This window comes from Macrobrachium rosenbergii, chromosome 25 (genome assembly GCF_040412425.1).
Source record: "Macrobrachium rosenbergii isolate ZJJX-2024 chromosome 25, ASM4041242v1, whole genome shotgun sequence".
Classification (NCBI taxonomy): Eukaryota; Metazoa; Arthropoda; class Malacostraca; order Decapoda; family Palaemonidae; genus Macrobrachium; species Macrobrachium rosenbergii.
The window spans coordinates 31745904-31763043 of NC_089765.1; the positions used below are offsets into that span (position 1 = coordinate 31745904).

Below are 17140 nucleotides of genomic sequence, written 5' to 3' on the forward strand. Positions count from 1 at the left end.
TTTCTATTAACCAACAGCTAGAATTTTTGAAATTCACAGTAGTACTACTTTGTTTTGGTTAGGTGACTAACCCTGCACACTTTCAGGGTAAGAGGGGAACTAGTCCAGCAAAAAGAGCTCAATATGTTTCTGCTGGCTGATGGTTGTACTTCAGTCCTTAGCAGCAGCGTATTTTTGGATTTCTTTAGCTTCTCAGCTGGTCGTAGTATTACAGTTGGTGAAGTATTCTCTTTATGGTAGCCTTTTCGGCACATTTAGACAGCGGCAGGTTCTTTTTCAGACCTAACTACCAAATTTGACTGTTATAATTCTGATCTTAGACATTCTAAGTTTTGTTGACTTTTGACTTGTCAACTTTGTCTGATTCTGGTTCCGAAGGCTCTCAGTATTGCAGCAAAGCCTGTAATACCAGGATAACTAAAGTCTGTTATGACCCACACACTCTCTGCACATCTTGTAGGGGTCAAATTTATTCACCAGACTGACTTGAAATGAATGTGAACATTGGGATGTCAAAATATGGAAAACTTTAAATAGTCTCTTATCAAAACTGGACAGAGACAAAAAGAGGAAAGCTGCTTCTAGAGCCAATAGTAAAAAGACATTAGCTAGTCAGGTTCCTGCCAAGTCTGTGTCTGATAATGTTTCTTTACCTTTTGTTCCTCCTAATCCCAATTCTCATTCTGTTCCACCATCTCCTCTCCCCGACTCCCTTACTCCCAATTCCGACACCATTGCCTAAAACTATGGAAACTGTGGGGAAAGCCAGTTCTGGATCTGTTTGCAACCGCAATGAACTCTTGTCTTCCTCTGTATTGTTCGCTGCCCCCAGATCCGCAAGCATGGGCTACGGATGCAATGCTTGTGGACTGGTCGGACGAGGATTTGTATGCCTTCCCTCCATTCAAGATGATAAGGGAAGTAAACAACAAGTTCCAGAATCACCAAAATGTAACAGTGACTAATAGCTCCATTTTGGCCAACCCAGGAGTGGTTCCCAGACTTGTTAGAGCTTCTGACAGACATTCCAAGGCTGTTGCCTCAGAAACTAAATTTACTCAAACAACCGCATTTCAGATGGTTCCACCAAGGATTGTCCACTCTGGCCCTGACTGCATTCAGACTGTCAGAAAACTGGTGCGATTGAAGGGATTTTCAAGGTCGGTTGCAAATGCTATTGCTCAATGCAGACTCCAGTCCTCAAGCAATGTTTATCAAGCCAAGCGGACAATCTTCCGTTCATGGTGCTGAATGCATAACATCTCGTCTTATAAGACAACTGTAGCTGACATTGGAGATTTCTTGATTTATGTAAGATCTTCTAGGGGACTATCTTCCTAAACTATTAAGGGTTACAGAGTAATGTTGAGCTCTGTATTTAGACACAGGGGAGTGGATCTCTCCTCTAATAAGTTTTTGTCTGGTCTTATTAAATCGTTTGATATGACCAGACATAAGGAAGAGAAATTAGTAGCTTGGAACTTGGACATGGTCTTAAAGTGGTTGTCAGCCCCATATTTTGAATCTCTAAGTTCAATCTCTATGAGATTTAACAAGGAAGACTCTGTTTTTGGTAGCACTGGCTACAGCTAAGCATGTTAGCGAGTTGCACACATTAGATAAGAGAATCTGTTTCTCTCAGGGTAATGCTGCTTGTTCGTTTACTCTTAGGTTTTTAGCAAAAAATGAGACCCCTTCCAATCCATGGCCTCGTTCCTTCTCTATCAAAAGTCTGGTAGATGTCTTAGGGCATGAGGAAGAGGAGAGGACCCTTTGCCCTGTAAGGGCACTTAAATTCTATTTGCAAAGAACTGAAAAGATTCGTGGTGCATCCAGCAACCTTTGGTGCTCAGTGAAAAATCCTTCGCTTCCTCTCTCGAAAAATGCTCTGGCATTTTTTCTTAAGGATCTTATCCTGAAGCCTCATTCGCAGTTTAAGATTGATGACGTACCTTTAGTGAAAGTGAAAGCACACAAAGTGAGAGCGGTAGCTACATCCTTGGCTTTTCAACATAATTTGTCGCTTTCCTCACTTATCCAGACAACATATTGGAAGTGTAGGTCAATATTTGCCTCTCATTACTTGAGCGAAGTCAAAACCATATATGAGAATTGCAGTAACTTGGGTCTGTTGTCGGTTGCTGGCATGGTGATGGGAGAGGGACTGTAGGACGTATCCCTTCCATACCTTTTTTCTTCACCATGAAATACGGGTATTGAGTTGTAGGGGAGCCTGGGGGTACTATGTACGTGGAGTGCCCTCCAGTTTGTTTTTTCTGTTGGGTAGTGGTTTTTAATTTATGGTCTAGGCAACTACGTTGATTACTCTGGTTGTTTTTATGTGTATGGTACTGAGCCCAGGGCAGGGGCAACTTTTTTAATTCATCTGCCATCGGAAAATTTCTTCGCAGTGAGGAATCCCACTAAGTAGCAGGTGCTTCCTGGCTATACTGCCATGCCGCTACTGGTTGAGATGACCGCCAATCAGAGGCAGTACTCCTGTAGCAACTCTCTCGCCAGGTAAGGAACTAGCAAACATTATACCAATGTTAGCATTTTTTCTATTCTCATTTCATTACAATTTTTAATGTGTTTGAATAGATAGAGCCACATATCCCACCTCCTTCAATGTGGGACTCGGCTATGTAATTACTTGGTAAGTTGCTTATATAAAAATTACATTTTTATAATGAAACCAAGTTTCATATATAGCCAAGTAATTACATGATCAGAGCCCTCCCTCCTCCCCTCTCATTGACAGGAAGGCATAAACATATTGAGCTCTTTTTGCTGGACTAGTTCCTCTCTTACTCCTAACCAAAACAAAGTAGTGCTACCGCGAATTTCAAAAATCCTAGCTGCCGGTTAATAGAAACTGTAGCTATGTAATTACTTAGTATATATAAAACTTTATTTTATTATGAAAATGTCATATTCGTAGAGTAAGAGCAGTTGCTACATCATTTAGTTTTTGAAGAATTTGCTGTTGAGGATGTGATTAATGCAGCAGTTTTTGTCACTCATTCTCTGAAAGGTATAGAAATTGTGTTCAAAAACTATAAAGCCCTTAGTCCGCTAGTAGTAATGGGTAAAGGCTTTTCCTGAACCGAAAGAAAGAGCATTCTTGTAGGCTCTTTAATTTTTAATCCCGGGTGTTCAGGTGTTGATTTTCTGGGGAGCATGAAGGTACATTTGTTGTATAGGAGCATACCTTTGTATTTTTAAGTATTTATTTTAGTTGACTGTTATTTTTTGGGCTTTCAGACTCAAGTACAGGGGTCCATTCATTCTGGCTGAAGATGTAGCAGTTTTCTCAGCAAGACTGCTCTTGCTGCATTCACATGAGAGTCTGGCATCCTGAAAGGAATCCACCTTCTGGCAGCAGTATTACCCAGGAAGGATTCCAGACCAGGTAAGAATGTATGGGTTTCATTCAAGAAGCTCTTAGCACGTTTGACTAAGTAGATTTTCTAGCTGCACTACCCATCTTCCTCTCCTCAATGTGGGACTCAGCTGTTTTTAACAGTAGGTAAGATTCATCCAAAATAATATAAATTTTCATAATAAAATTTGATATTTGGATACTTAACCACTGTTAAAGTAAACTACACTTAACATCTAACAACTTAGTGGCCTGTCAAGGAGAATTCTGACAAGAGCTAAAACATTCAAAACACACCTGATGGAGAACAGGGGTACTAGACAATCATCCCGGGTCAGCCTTTCGAACTTCTTTTGTTTGAATGCTGACTCACCTATTGGTGCGGAGATATAAGCTATCTTTTACAGCAGGTAAGTATCCAAAGTAATAAATTTTATTATGAAAATTTATATACGTATCCCAAATAAGAAACTAGCTTGGTTTAATTACCTTTTGCATCAGCTCACAGACACAACTAGTTAAAGCTGTCATCCTGTAGCCAGTGAATTCAGAGGCATCCTTTTAGGGTTTCTTAACTGGAATAATAGCAGTTTTCCAGCTTTTAGGTAATATACCAGTCTCACATATTTATGAATTTCAGAAGAGAGATCTTATAGTTCTTAGCAGATACTGTAGCATCTCATATAATATTTTACCTTCCTAGGGGCTGCAGCATTGGTTGAAGAAAGAACATCTCTAGATTCTTTTAGAAAAAACTTTATACATATATTTCTCGGCCATTAGAGCTAACATCCAAATCCAAATGAGGCTCATGAAATTGTTGATACTAAAGAGCATTGTGTTTTGAGCTTTGAGATGCATAAAAATTGTTGGCCTACTTCCTTAGTAACTTCAGAAGGATCACTGATCACTATCATTCACTTTGAAAATGGATAATAGAGAAGAGACATACCTACCACAAAGTTTTTTTTTTTATCTTTTCTCATTTTGGGTCTTAGAACTGATTCCATTCATGTGGTACCTCCATGAATCTTAGAATATTTAATAATACTTCAACTTAGAGAAAGCCACTATATTCTTATATCTACAGTACTTCATAATTTTTTGGGAATCTTTTGGTGAATGGGTTTATATTAATGTTAAGTACAGAAACTGAATTGAACAGAAATATGTACAGCAGAGTTGATATCAACATAACTCTCATGATACTGTAAAAGGTCCATACGTATACTGTAAAGAAAAATTTTTCATTTTCACTTTTCTCAGACCCAGAATGAAAGAGTAGTGTTATTTATGCACTCTGAAGATGAAGATTTAGTCATAGAATAAAATAAGAGGAAACTGGTGAAGTAAAATTTACCAGAATTTTCAATTAAATTTCTGCAGGCACTATTTGCTTTGTTTGGAATTGCAGATATTTGAGGTTTCCTTTTAGTTTCTAGTAAAGCATCATAAGTGCTTTACAAAGTGCTTCAGTGAAAAATCATAAGCTTCAAAAAGTCAGTTAAAAGATTCATATTGTCTGTTTAGAGTAACACCCAGACTAATGTAATTGACTGGCTGTAGAAAATCTACACGGGAGCTGGAAAAGTATTAGCTCAAGTCTATACTATACAGCGGATCAGTGATTGCTGTAGGTGTTATGAAAGGTCATTGACCTAATGTTATACAGACACTGGATTCTTGTTCATAATATCTTTTCTGAATCCTGTACATCACCACCCCATAAAGGATTATGACCATTGAAATTGTCAAGTAGTAGGAAGTCAGTGGAAAGCTGTATTATTAAATTCTGAATGTCAAATGGTTGTCTAAAATTTCTAGAATTACATAAGTAACCATGCCTTGCAAAGAAATGTTTAAGACAATGCTGCAAAGAATCAAGTACAATAATTATAGCACCTCTATGGGCATGGCCGTCAATAGGAGGAGACAGTGCTGCAAAGAATCAAGTACAATAATTATAGCACCTCTATGGGCATGGCCGTCAATAGGAGGAGAAGGGGTGAAAAATGGACGAGGACGTTCCCCCATCTTGTAAGCGAGCATTGGATAGGGCTCATAGTCCCAGGCCTCCTGTAGTCTTTGGGAGTCTCCTCAAGCTTCTCATTCCCTTTCAATGGACATTGAGTGCCACAAAGTGTGTAAAGAAGTGTCTGTTAGTTCAATGTATGGTTATCGTGTGTCCGAACATCCAGAGTCCGAGAGTGTCATGCCCGATTGTGAGAAATCAGTGTCTGAGTGGCATTCGTTGGAATGTCCGTCATCCGCATATCCAACAAGTGGACATCCAGTGTCCATGCGTTCCGAGAGTGATTGTGTTTTGTCAGATCTTTCTGTGCTTGGACATCAAGTGTCTGTGTGTCCATCTTATGGATGCCCAGCTGCCAAGTGTCCTCCCTTTGGAAGTATATTGTACAAGTTGCAGACTTCAAATATGTCAGCCGGATCAGTGAGCAGATGTCCAGGGACCGAATGTCCAGTGTTAGCGGGCACCAATGTTGATGTTTGTCCGCCTTCCAGTGTCCATCCGGCACCACAGGTGAGATTTGCTGTCTCTGGTGCGACTCACGCCTGTCCCCTTGCGGTTCAGGATCCTTCCCTAGTCCATATTCATCGACGTTTAGATAACATCTTGAACTTGCTGCAGAACCCATCTACTGTACAACCACTCAAGCGCCTTCGGATCCTCCAATGTCCCCAATTTCTTCCGAAGAAGAACCTGTATAGGACGACGTTCCTACTTTGAACTATGCGGCCCTGTTGTGGTTCTTCCTGGTTTGCTACCCGTACTTCTTTTCTCCAGCTACCCCTTCTTCTCCAGGTTCGGCATTTATGGTGCGACAACCATTAGGAACGGCTAAATTGCCGCATATGGTCCTGTCCTCTTCATCCAGGAAAGCTTTCACACGTATCAACATATGGTTGTCAGAGAAGAGATGTTGGTAAAGCTGTGTTCTGTGCGCCACCTTCTCGTCTGATACGTCAGAAGTATTTGTCCTATTCTACTGGGGAAATTCCATCCTTGGGAGTTTCTGCCTCCTCTCAAGGGGACTTCTCCAGTCTCATTGACGCTACTTGTCAGTCTGCCTTCTCATCCGCCAGGATTTTGTTTACCTCAGCAGAACTGGACCATTTGCTGAAAGATATTTTTAAGGTTTTCGAGGTTCTGAGTTTCCTCGATTGGACCGTTGGTGCGCTAGCGAAGAAGATGGAAGACTTCGCATCACTTCAAGAGAATTTTGCTTCGGACTGGCTGGGTGTTCTGGCCTGTGCAGATCGTGCAGTGACGGACGGTGCCCATGAACTACCCACCATTTTCACTGCTACTGGTGTACTGAAGAAACGAGACTTATGGTGCTCGTTCACCTCTAGGGGAGCCACTCCTTCTCAACATTCTTCCCTTTTGTTCACTCCCTTGGATGGCAATGGCCTATTTCCTCAAGAGACTTTAGAACTGGTGGGAGGAGAATTGCAGAAGAAATCCACCTAAGATTTACTCGCTCAGTCCACCAAGAGGACTAGATCTCGACATGTCCTTCTTCCACTGCAGTTCCTCTGACCAGGAATACTTCTCCTTTTCCTCAGCAACACTTTTGAGGGAGCAGAGGTCGCGTCCAGTCCCGTCCGAGAACTAATTTGCATCCAGTGCGACTCAACAAACACCCCTCTAACAAAACACCCCTCTAACAAAACCACCTCTCGCAAGTGAGCTACCTGTCCTACATGCTCTGGTGGGAGCAAGATTACTTCTTTTTTGGAACAGATGGGAATCAAGGAAAGTAGATCCTTGGGTGCTTCAAGTCTTGAAAGAGGGCTACTCGATCCCCTTCAGGGAGAAACCTCCCTTAGTAACCTCTCCCATCAAATTGACAGCCTACTATGTAGGCTCAGAGAGGTTTTCAGCCCTGTCTTGAGAAGTGTCAGCTCTGCTCAAGAAACAGGCAGTGGAGGAAGTCAAAGACACGAGCACAGAGGGATTTTACAACCCCCTCTTCATAGTCCCCAAGTCATCAGGGGGATGGAGACCTGTCCTGGACGTCAGTGTGCTGAACTTCTTCATCCAAACTATGAAGTTCAAGATGGCAACGAGTCAGTCGGTCCTGTCAGCCATCCATCAGGGGGATTGGATGGTGACAATAGATGTGGAGGATGCTTATTTCCACATTTCAGTTCACCAGGATTCCAGGAAGTATCTGAGATTCGTGTTCCAGGATAGGGTCCTCCAGTTTTGGGCCCTGTGCTTCGGCCTCTCCACGGCACCTCAAGTTTTCACCTGGGTTCTCACTACTTTAGCGAAGTGGCTACACCTTATAGGAATCAACATGTCCTTATACCTGGACGATTGGCTCCTACGATCCCCATCAGAAGCCCAGTGCATGGGGGACCTTCAGAAGACCCTTCAACTTGCGCAAGACCTAGGATTGCTGATAAACTTCAAGAAATCACAATTAATTCCCACACAGTCGATTCTTTATTTGGGGATAGTGATTAATTCTCTGAATTTTTGGGCTTTTCCATCCCCACAAAGGATTCGCAACTGCATTGCAAAAGTTCGAGAATTCATGTCTCTTCCATCCTGTTCCTTGTGGGAACTCTGTCGTCAGTCGAGAAGTTTGTACCTCTGGGCAGACTACACACCAGACCCCTTCAGTTCTATATCAAAGCCAGCTGGCAGAGAAATATATCCAGATTCGTTCATCTTCAAAATCACCCCCGAAATCAAGGAGGACCTTCGGTGGTGGCTGGCGGAGGACAGATTTGAGAAAGGGATGTCACTGTCTCCTGCGAACCCCAACCTAATGTTGTACTCCAACGCGTCAGATCTGGGTTGGGGAGCCCTTCTCAATGGCTTGAAGTATCAGGTTTATGGTTCCCAACCGAAAGAGATTTGCACATAAATGTGAAAGAATTGAGGGTGATACACCTGGCCTTTGTGACAGAGACCTTTGGGAAAACAGTGGCGGTACATTCAGACAGCTCGACCACACTGGCCTATATAAAGAAACAAGGGGGAACCCACTCTTTTTCGCTATGCGAAGCAGCCAAAGACTTTCTTCTATGGGCACAGAACAACAGGACCATCGTTCTGACACACTTCGTTCTGGGCAAAATGAACGTTCTCGCAGACGAACTAAGTCATGGCTTACAGGTTCTACCGACGGAATGGACACTCAATCCACAGGTGTGCACTGACCTGTGGAAACGGTGGGGAAAGCCGACGGTAGACCTGTTCGCAACATCAAGAAACCACCGTCTCCCTCTGTGCTTTCCTTGACTCCAGATCCACAAGCGTGGGCGACAGATGCCATGTTGCAAGATTGGTCGGGTCTCAACATCTTTGCCTTTCCTCCCTTCAACATGGGAAGAGAAGTGTTGAGGAAGTTCAACACCCACAGTAGTGTATCAATGACCCTAGTGGCTCCCTTTTGGCTGCACAAGGAGTGGTTCCCAGACCTTCTAAGCTTACTAGTAGACTATCCAAGGCTCCTGCCTCAGAAGACTCGGACAGCCCCATTTTCTTCGTTTTCACCGAGGCATACCCACTCTCACTCTGACAGGCTTCAGACTGTCAGGAAACTTGTTAGAGTGAAAGGGTTTCCAAGGAAGGGTGCAGAAGCTATTGCAGGATGTAGGCGACGATCTTCTGCTGCAGTCTACCAATCGAAGTGGACAGTCTTCCGGAGCTGGTGTCAAGACAGAAATATATCCTCTACTCAAACAACTATAGCTCAGATCGCAGATTTTTTGCTGTTCCTCAGATCCTCGAAAGGTCTAGCCATGTCAACCATCAAGGGATACAGATCTATGTTGAATTCTGTCTTCAAGCACAGAGGAATAGATCTTGCATTAAACCAGGACTTAAGTGAATTTAATAAAGTCCCTGAATACTACTAAGCAAGATAGAAACCTGGCTCTTGCATGGAATTTGGATGTCATCCTCAAATGGCTTTCAGGCCCTCCCTTTAAGCCTCTAGAATCCTCCTCTCTTAAAGATCTGACAAGAAAGATGCTTTTTCTTATGGCCTTAGTGATGGCGAAGAGGGTTAGCAAGCTACATGCCTTTGATAAGAGAGTAGGCTTCTCGTAAGGTGATGCTGTCTGCTCCTTGACCTTAGGTTTTATGGTGAAGAACGAAGACCCCTCTAGTTCCTGGCCACACTCCTTCACAGTCAAGAGCCTGGCTAACATTTCAGGCCAAGCAGATCAAGAAAGACTCCTCTGTCCAGTTCCTTCTCTTCGCGAGTATTTACGAAGAACCAAGGAAGTTAGAGGCCCTTCTCTGAATTTGTGGTGTTTAGTTAAAAACCCCAGTCGGACGTTATCCAAGAATGCCTTAACATTCTTTTTAAGAACTTGGATTTCTGAATCACACTCCAAGATCCAGGAGGATGTTTTTCCTCTATACAAGGGAAATTAGAGCAGTAGCAGTAGCGACGTCCTTGGCCTTCAAGCTCAATCTGTCGCTGTCTTCTCTCCTGCAATCCATGTATTGGAGGTGCAAATCAGTTTTTGCAATGTTCTACCTGCATGATGTGGAAACAACTTACGAAAATTGCAGTACTCTAGGCCCATTTTTTGTAGCTGGCATGGTGTTGGGTAAAGAGGGATAGGAGGAATTTCTTATTTTTCCTCTATCCACTCTCCTTGAATGAGGATTGGTGTTTTCTTGGGAAGCCTGATTGGTGCTGTGTCGTGAGTACCATCAGTTGGTTTGATTTTTAACAAGTTTGTGGTGTAGGTTTTAAAATTCTGGTCATATTTTGTACTGCGCCCAGGGGAAGGGCACACACACACACACACATTTCGATGTCTTGTTTGGATTGTTAGCTTTGGCAACCTGCGATTAACTCCTATGTTGCAAAGCACCCACTGAAGTAGAGGCGACTCTTGGCTCTACCGCCACGCCACTACAGGTCGAGAGGAGCTCCGACTGGAGGCAGTACCCACCTGCCGTAGCTCCTTCACCAGGTAAGGTTACAACAAGCATTTCACGACGTTAGCTAAATTTCCTATTTCAGATTCCTCACCATCCCTGAGTGTTTTTTAGTAGTTTTGTCCATGTTTCCCACCTTCTGTCAATGTGGGATTCAGCTATGTAATTATTTTGGTAATTTACATTATATAAAAATGACATTTTATAATAAAATAAAGTTCTATACATACAGTACTTACCGAATAATTACATGATCAGAGCCCTCCCTCCTCCCCTGTCATGGACATAGGGCATAAATGAACTGAGCTCTTTAGCTGTGTTGTAACTATCCTTCTCTGAAAGTGGGCGGGTCAGTATAACTACACCTTTAACAAACGAGCGCTACCATGAATTTGAAATTTTGAGCTGCAGCGTAAAGTAGAAACAATAGCTATGTAATTATTTGGCAAGTATATATAAAACTTTATTATAAAATTGTCATTTTCATAACTTTTTGTGTGTAATCTTTGTAATGCAAGAAGTACATAAGTATGTATACGTATATATAAATTTTAACAAGTCTTCTTATGCCATTGTGACCTTTGATGTTTCCCATCTACATATATTAATCAGTCAATCCTTTTAGAACACTTTGATGCACAAGAGTGCTGTGCTAGTGTATACTGATGGCTCCAACTCTGATGCTAACATTCAGTGTTGCTGTTTTCACAGATAATGAGCTCAGTAACTCAATGCGCAACCTTTCATCAATTTTTACTCCAGAATTTTAACTTGTTGCACTGCAATCCCTGGGAAGTTTAATACTAAGTACTCAGAAATCTTAGAAATATTATTACTGTAAAATGGATAGTTTTAAGTTAATTATGTGGTACAGTACAGTACAGTATAGGCATTAATTTCCATGGGTACCAGTCCTCACAGGTGTAATAGGAATTATCAAAAGAGCTCACGACTGAATACATGTATTTGATCCATGGATCTCTAATGGCTGGGAATCTACAACCATCCTGTGATGACTAACTGGGCCTGTTAACTGTACAAGACACTAGCTGACCAAATGTCCTGGTCTTAGGGACCCTGAAGGGTTTCCTCTTAGAATCTTGGGGTGTCATTGGAATTGCCTCTCCCCCAGTATGCTTGGAGAGGAAATATCCTTTGACCTGAGGAGCATTTTCAGGTTTATAGGAGGAGTTAACTTGTTAACAAAATACTATGATAATATAGTATATAGTTACTTAAAATTTACCATTATAAAAACTATCTTGGGAGTTGTACGATTTTAATTTGATTTTATAGTTTATATTAATTTTTCACTCAGGTTTATAGGTTGCATGAAGTCTTCTATGATAGTGTGTGCAAGTATTCATGAAAGTTTTCAATCATAAACTTGTTTTCCACTGTTGATGGCATTTGTTGTTGTGACACCAGATGTTTTATATTTTATGATTTTAATTTTGCTTTATAACTTATGAATTATTAATTTCCATTTTATAGATTTTATGAAGTCAATGACGTTTTTGTTGTGACACCAGATAATTTTTTTGAAACAAATCAGTCTGCAGATCAGAACTTAGGTTATTGTGATTAGATTTTTTTTTTGTAATCTTTCTTTAATCATAGTCATATAGTCATGTCATATTACAGGTACAGCATAGAGGAAAAAGAAAACGACAGTAGAAATGCAAGTTGCACTTAAGTAGGTGATAGATCTCATAACATTTTTTCACATTCATTATCATGTGAAATAAAAATTCAAATCTATAAGCTTGCCTATAAACACACTGGGAAAGAGCTAATAAAAGTAATTGAAATTTCATAAACAGTAGATTAATTAAGTTGAAACACTAACGTACCTCAAGTACAGTGCAAAAAATGAAAGTAGTCTGCCAATTACTGTGATTGTTATTGTTGCTTTGAACAAATGAAAGGAAATTACATCTGAGTTTTAATATATGACCAGGTACAGTACATAATATTCAAGGTAAGACAGGTTACCTGAAGGTAATTTTATCACCAGTAACTATTGGAATAGTAAGCTGGTTCAACAGAGGATGCACATAATTAATATTTACAAAAAGTATGAAACCAATTACAGTTGTTTAAAACAAATATTGGCATTTTTATATATGCTATACTGAACATATAGTTTTTACATATTTATTCCAGCATATAAATGAGTGGCATACTTTACAAGACACTGTAAACATCAAGCTACAAATTTTAAAATGCAGGATATGGCTAGTCCCGTATTTAGTAGCACTTTATGTACATATACTGAGCATTTCCCAATCCTCATAAACTTGAAAGAAGGGTACTTTATCCCTTATAGACAATGGGTATTTTTAGCAGGCATAACATTCTTCCTCCCATCATACGTGAATTTGATTACAGCTTAAGGTTAAGCATGGACTCTACTAATTAAAGACAGCTTTCACCAAATGCCAGTGATTGATAATTAAATTAGTTACTGTGAGGAAAAGTTTAAAAGTCAGTATAAAAAAATTTTCTTACATTAAATTATCACTTCAGGGCATTTTGTTAAGCTGGAAAGCTGTTTGATTAGCAATTATTTATTCAATCAGGCTTTGCACCCCAAAAGTAAGGATGTGTATTACTGCTATAATTTAATGGATGTACAGGTTTGTAATGTTGAAATCTTTCTGCATGCACACCTCAGTTCAAATGACACAAAATGTTCAACATACTCCCCAGTTTTCACAATACAAAAATATGTAAATACTATACACATACTGTAGGTCTTGAACACACTAGAAATAGTGTCCTTTGAAAATCTGTCAAAGTAAAAAAGTTGCTTGGAATCATTAAAAGTGTGTATGGTAATCTACAAGGGAACACATGTGGAAGTGATCACAGTACAGGTGTACTTTAGAATGAAGAATGCATTACAGTAAATAGATTACTTGTGAAAAATTTGATATGTTCTTATAAGACTATAAACAAGTTGAGTTTAAGTATATTTCCTACTTTCAAACATGAACCAAGAGAAATATATGGCAAGTCTTGTAGATATTTTCTCATAAATATTTTCTCAAGCTTATAATGATGAATAACATTGTTATTCTTGTAAAATTTCTAGTTCAGTTATGCCATTTGTTAAAAATGGTAATGATCTGGCTAAGTTCTTAAATAATTTAAATCAGGAACTTTGGAAAGAGGTGCATTTCATTATGACAGCCTTACAGCACAAGGCATTTATTAAAAATCCCAATGTTTTGTTATTACCATGGTATTAGATTATTAAGGATTAACACCTCTACAGATAAGTTAATGTTAAGATTTAGCTAATACTACTGGAATGTGGTGATAACATACCAGGCATTTAATTTAAAATTTCTGTACAAGGCTCCACTACTTATGTTTAGTTTGTATAGCCTTGAATACATAATTTTACAACCACAAATGTACATTCACAGCCTTTACAATGGTTTTTTTTTATCAACAACAGTGATTAAATCTCTAGTCAGAAAAATGTATAGGTCATATATAATCCTTATATTGTTGTTTTTGTGCTGTATATTGAATTAAAATTCTTAGTCTTAATCTTGGCTGTAACTTTACACCATACTGTACTGTCTTACATCCGTACTAGTATAATTATCAGATTGTCATAAGTTTTATGGTTGATGGTTGTAGCTATCTGAATTTTTATTGATAGCTATATCTGGCAATATTGATGTAATAAAAAGTATACCCCATTCAAAGTAATCATTTTAATGCAATTCACTTAGCCAATTTACATTTAATTTTTTATGGGAAGAATCAATTTGACAACTTTTCATACCAGAAAAGTTTGTCTCAGTACATATAAATAAAACAATGCTATGGAAGTTAAACTTTATCTCAAATATTTCATCATGATACACTGTACAATATACAGAATAAAAAGCATTTTTGTACACAATAAGCAAACAGATTTAACAATTCCATTAATTATGCCAAGCCATAATCATACTAATATACACAAAATGTAATTGAAATATAAAAGGTTTAGAAGTATAAATGATGCTTTCTTAATATAAATGCACATTTACATGAAAGGTACATTGCTATCCAATCCCACTGTAACAAAGCCATTGAAGCCAAATTCTAAAAATATCTAGCTTTAATAAGACATGCTAAACTCTTCAGAAATAAAATTTCAACAACACTGAATTCTTAAAATAGCTATTGTTGTAATGCAATTTCATACAGCTGCTCAGTCAAAGTATTCAACCAAACTATGAATATGGAACAGCTATATTAAAATAATTTCTTTGCTTGATAATGCAACTGGGTAAGTGAAATGATCTATGTATCTCCCTATTACCATATAATACAAATTTGTTTTTCAAACATACTAATCATCCATAGCTACTCTGTGCAAACTGCCCCCAGACACACCTACTTGATAAATCTTGAAAGAAAGGTCCACTGCACATGCCTAGCTCACACTTTACAAGCCTAGGAAGAGAGGCGTCATTCCTTTATGTGACTAATGAGAGCAGCTCAGCTTTCCAGGATTATAACCTCTTTCTGGCATTACTGTGACATGCCATTCAATTGACTTTAATCACAAATTTTCTTAGTTAACTTGCATCACCTTGATGTGTTGTGCACATTTGTAAATGAATGAATTTGCTTCACCTTGATGTGTTGTGCATAGCTGTAAATGAGTTTCATCACTTAATTTGACTTTTTACCTTCCAGTCCACAGTAGGGGGTAGTGACATCAGTGCACCTTAGTAGTGCAATGTAGGCATTAAAATGAGGGTGCATGCAGCATCCTGTCTGCCCCTAACTTCACCCATTTTTTTAGCCTTTTACCCAACCTCCACTCCAACTTTTTTCCATCTTGTTGTCTAACCTCTCTAATTATTACTTCTTAAGTGTAACTTTAAGGGTTTTTATCCCAGTTCCATCTAAGATCCTTGTATTTCATATTTATTTTCTGGATCTTTTTAGCTTGATGTCCAATCATTCCAACTCCCCTCTTTTTGCTGTCCGAAGTGCTAAATGGCTGAAACTGACCCAGTGCTTGGCTTGACAGCATAAATTTCCAAAAATTCAATTGACCTTGCAGTTTGTTCTGTAGGATGAATGGTTGCTGAGTCATATTTAACCATCTGATAGGGATTAGAGTCAGTCATCTTCATCCTTTTCATGATCTCACCCTTCATGACCATGGCACACATGGAGACATGTGTTTCATTAAATCTTACCTTTGCGTCTGAGCACATAGAGGGAGTACAGTACTATGTTGGGACTGTCTTCCACAGCAAATCCAATGCTTTACAGAAATGCCATAATTCTGAATGATTCATTTACTTCTCTACTGCCTGGCATTAGATAGAAAAGGGATTGAACTCCTTGCATGTTGGTCTACTTTTCTCTTCCAAGGCTCCTTTTCATCACGCCCTCCTAAGTTAGATTCTAGATACTTATCATTAATAGGTTTGTCAGAATAAAATTTACAGACCCATTATTCATAAACCTCTAGTGCTCTCCTTTCCCAACTCTTTGAAACAAGTAGCCTTGGAGGAACAATGTCTAGCCCTCCAGGGCCATTGGAGAGTTAGCTTGGCATGTGCATTGAGACCTTTCTTCTTTCAAGATCTATTAAGTTTGTGTGGTTGAGAGCCATTTCCATAGAGTAAGGCTATTTATGATAAATGGGTTTATATCAAAACCATGTTTTACTGTAAAAACATCATTTTTTTTTTATAAATATATCAACTTTTGAATCTTGGCTTTCACAGTTGTATCTAATAACGACAATCACTGTTGGCATGGTTTGGCCATCCAAAGTATCTTCTTATTTTAACCCAGTCAGTAAAATGGGAAGTTTCAACTTTATCAATGAATAATTTACAAAGTGTGACAGCATGTAAGACTACAAGCTGATTGTCTAATGAGTATGCCACTACAGCCCTTTAAATCTTCCATGTTTATTTTTAAATGACAAGACCTTTTTCATACCTGTGACTTGTCAATGTCCTGGGAAAAAAAATTAAAACCTTACTTTACATCCTTTCACAAAGCATGAGGTGTACAAATTTTCAGTACCTATACTTGAGCAATCCTTCCCAGTATGTCACCTTGCATTGCTAATTTCTGTAATCTGAATGAATGCAAACATTCTGATGTTATGGAAAAATGTAAAGAAAAAACAATATAAAATTATGAGTGCCGCTCTTATTCTACTGTGAATATAATTACTAATATTACATATATTTCCTCTGTTAGGAAGGCTTTATCACAATATTACAAATGTACAAAGGAATAGCCAACGGTCAAAATACATACCTTAAAAATCCTAAATGCTATTCAGAAAATACAAAAGAAACTTCCGTGCTTCAGGTTAACCAAAATCTGACCAATGTAGGCCCAAAATAATAATATAAAAGATATTTTTTTTTTATTTACTAAACCAAAAAATTTGCTCACACTGGTGGGAACTCTTTCTCATCATCGAACTTAAGGACACTCTTTGGAGGAGATTCACAAGCAGCTGCCATTTCGTTCATCTTGTCTGAATCTGTCAAAATAAAGGCAATACTGTATTACAAAAATAATTAGATAATGTAACTTTTTTACAAGTTTCAAGTATGGGGTTTTCATTAACTTGAAAAATGTCACAGACATGTAGTAAGGGTGATGATGAAATGTATTTCCTGTGAAATTTATACCAATAACAAAAACAAGCCAATTTATTATGCATATAATTTTGAGATTTCAGCAATTTTCAAAATATACCAAAATTTAGAATAACATTATTGTAATTGAAATACTATCAGTAAACAGGTGCTGTCCTTTGTTATCAG

The 17140-nt window shown here is 38.8% G+C and overlaps 1 protein-coding gene and 1 long non-coding RNA gene across 5 annotated transcripts in view; one reads left to right on the plus strand and one right to left on the minus strand.

Moving 5' to 3' along the window:
• The window catches only part of LOC136852539 (uncharacterized), a 74385-nt gene that overhangs the window by 6044 nt on the left and 51201 nt on the right, over window positions 1-17140 (plus strand). Inside the window, exons 3-4 of one of the 2 annotated variants that reach the window (XR_010857178.1) lie at window positions 3265-3412; window positions 11964-14041. This is a non-coding gene — a long non-coding RNA (uncharacterized lncRNA). Of the gene's footprint in view, window positions 1-3264; window positions 3413-11963; window positions 14042-17140 lie in introns of those variants that run through there. The other variant, XR_010857179.1, reaches the window with a different exon arrangement.
• Atg18a (Autophagy-related 18a) overlaps window positions 14163-17140 on the minus strand; it is a 121304-nt gene continuing 118326 nt past the window's right edge. For all 3 annotated transcript variants that reach the window (XM_067127276.1, XM_067127275.1, XM_067127274.1), the window contains one exon: window positions 14163-16854. In XM_067127276.1, coding sequence (XP_066983377.1) covers window positions 16760-16854 — 95 coding nt within the window. In that variant the 3' untranslated portion in view covers window positions 14163-16759. The remainder of the gene's footprint in view (window positions 16855-17140) is intronic.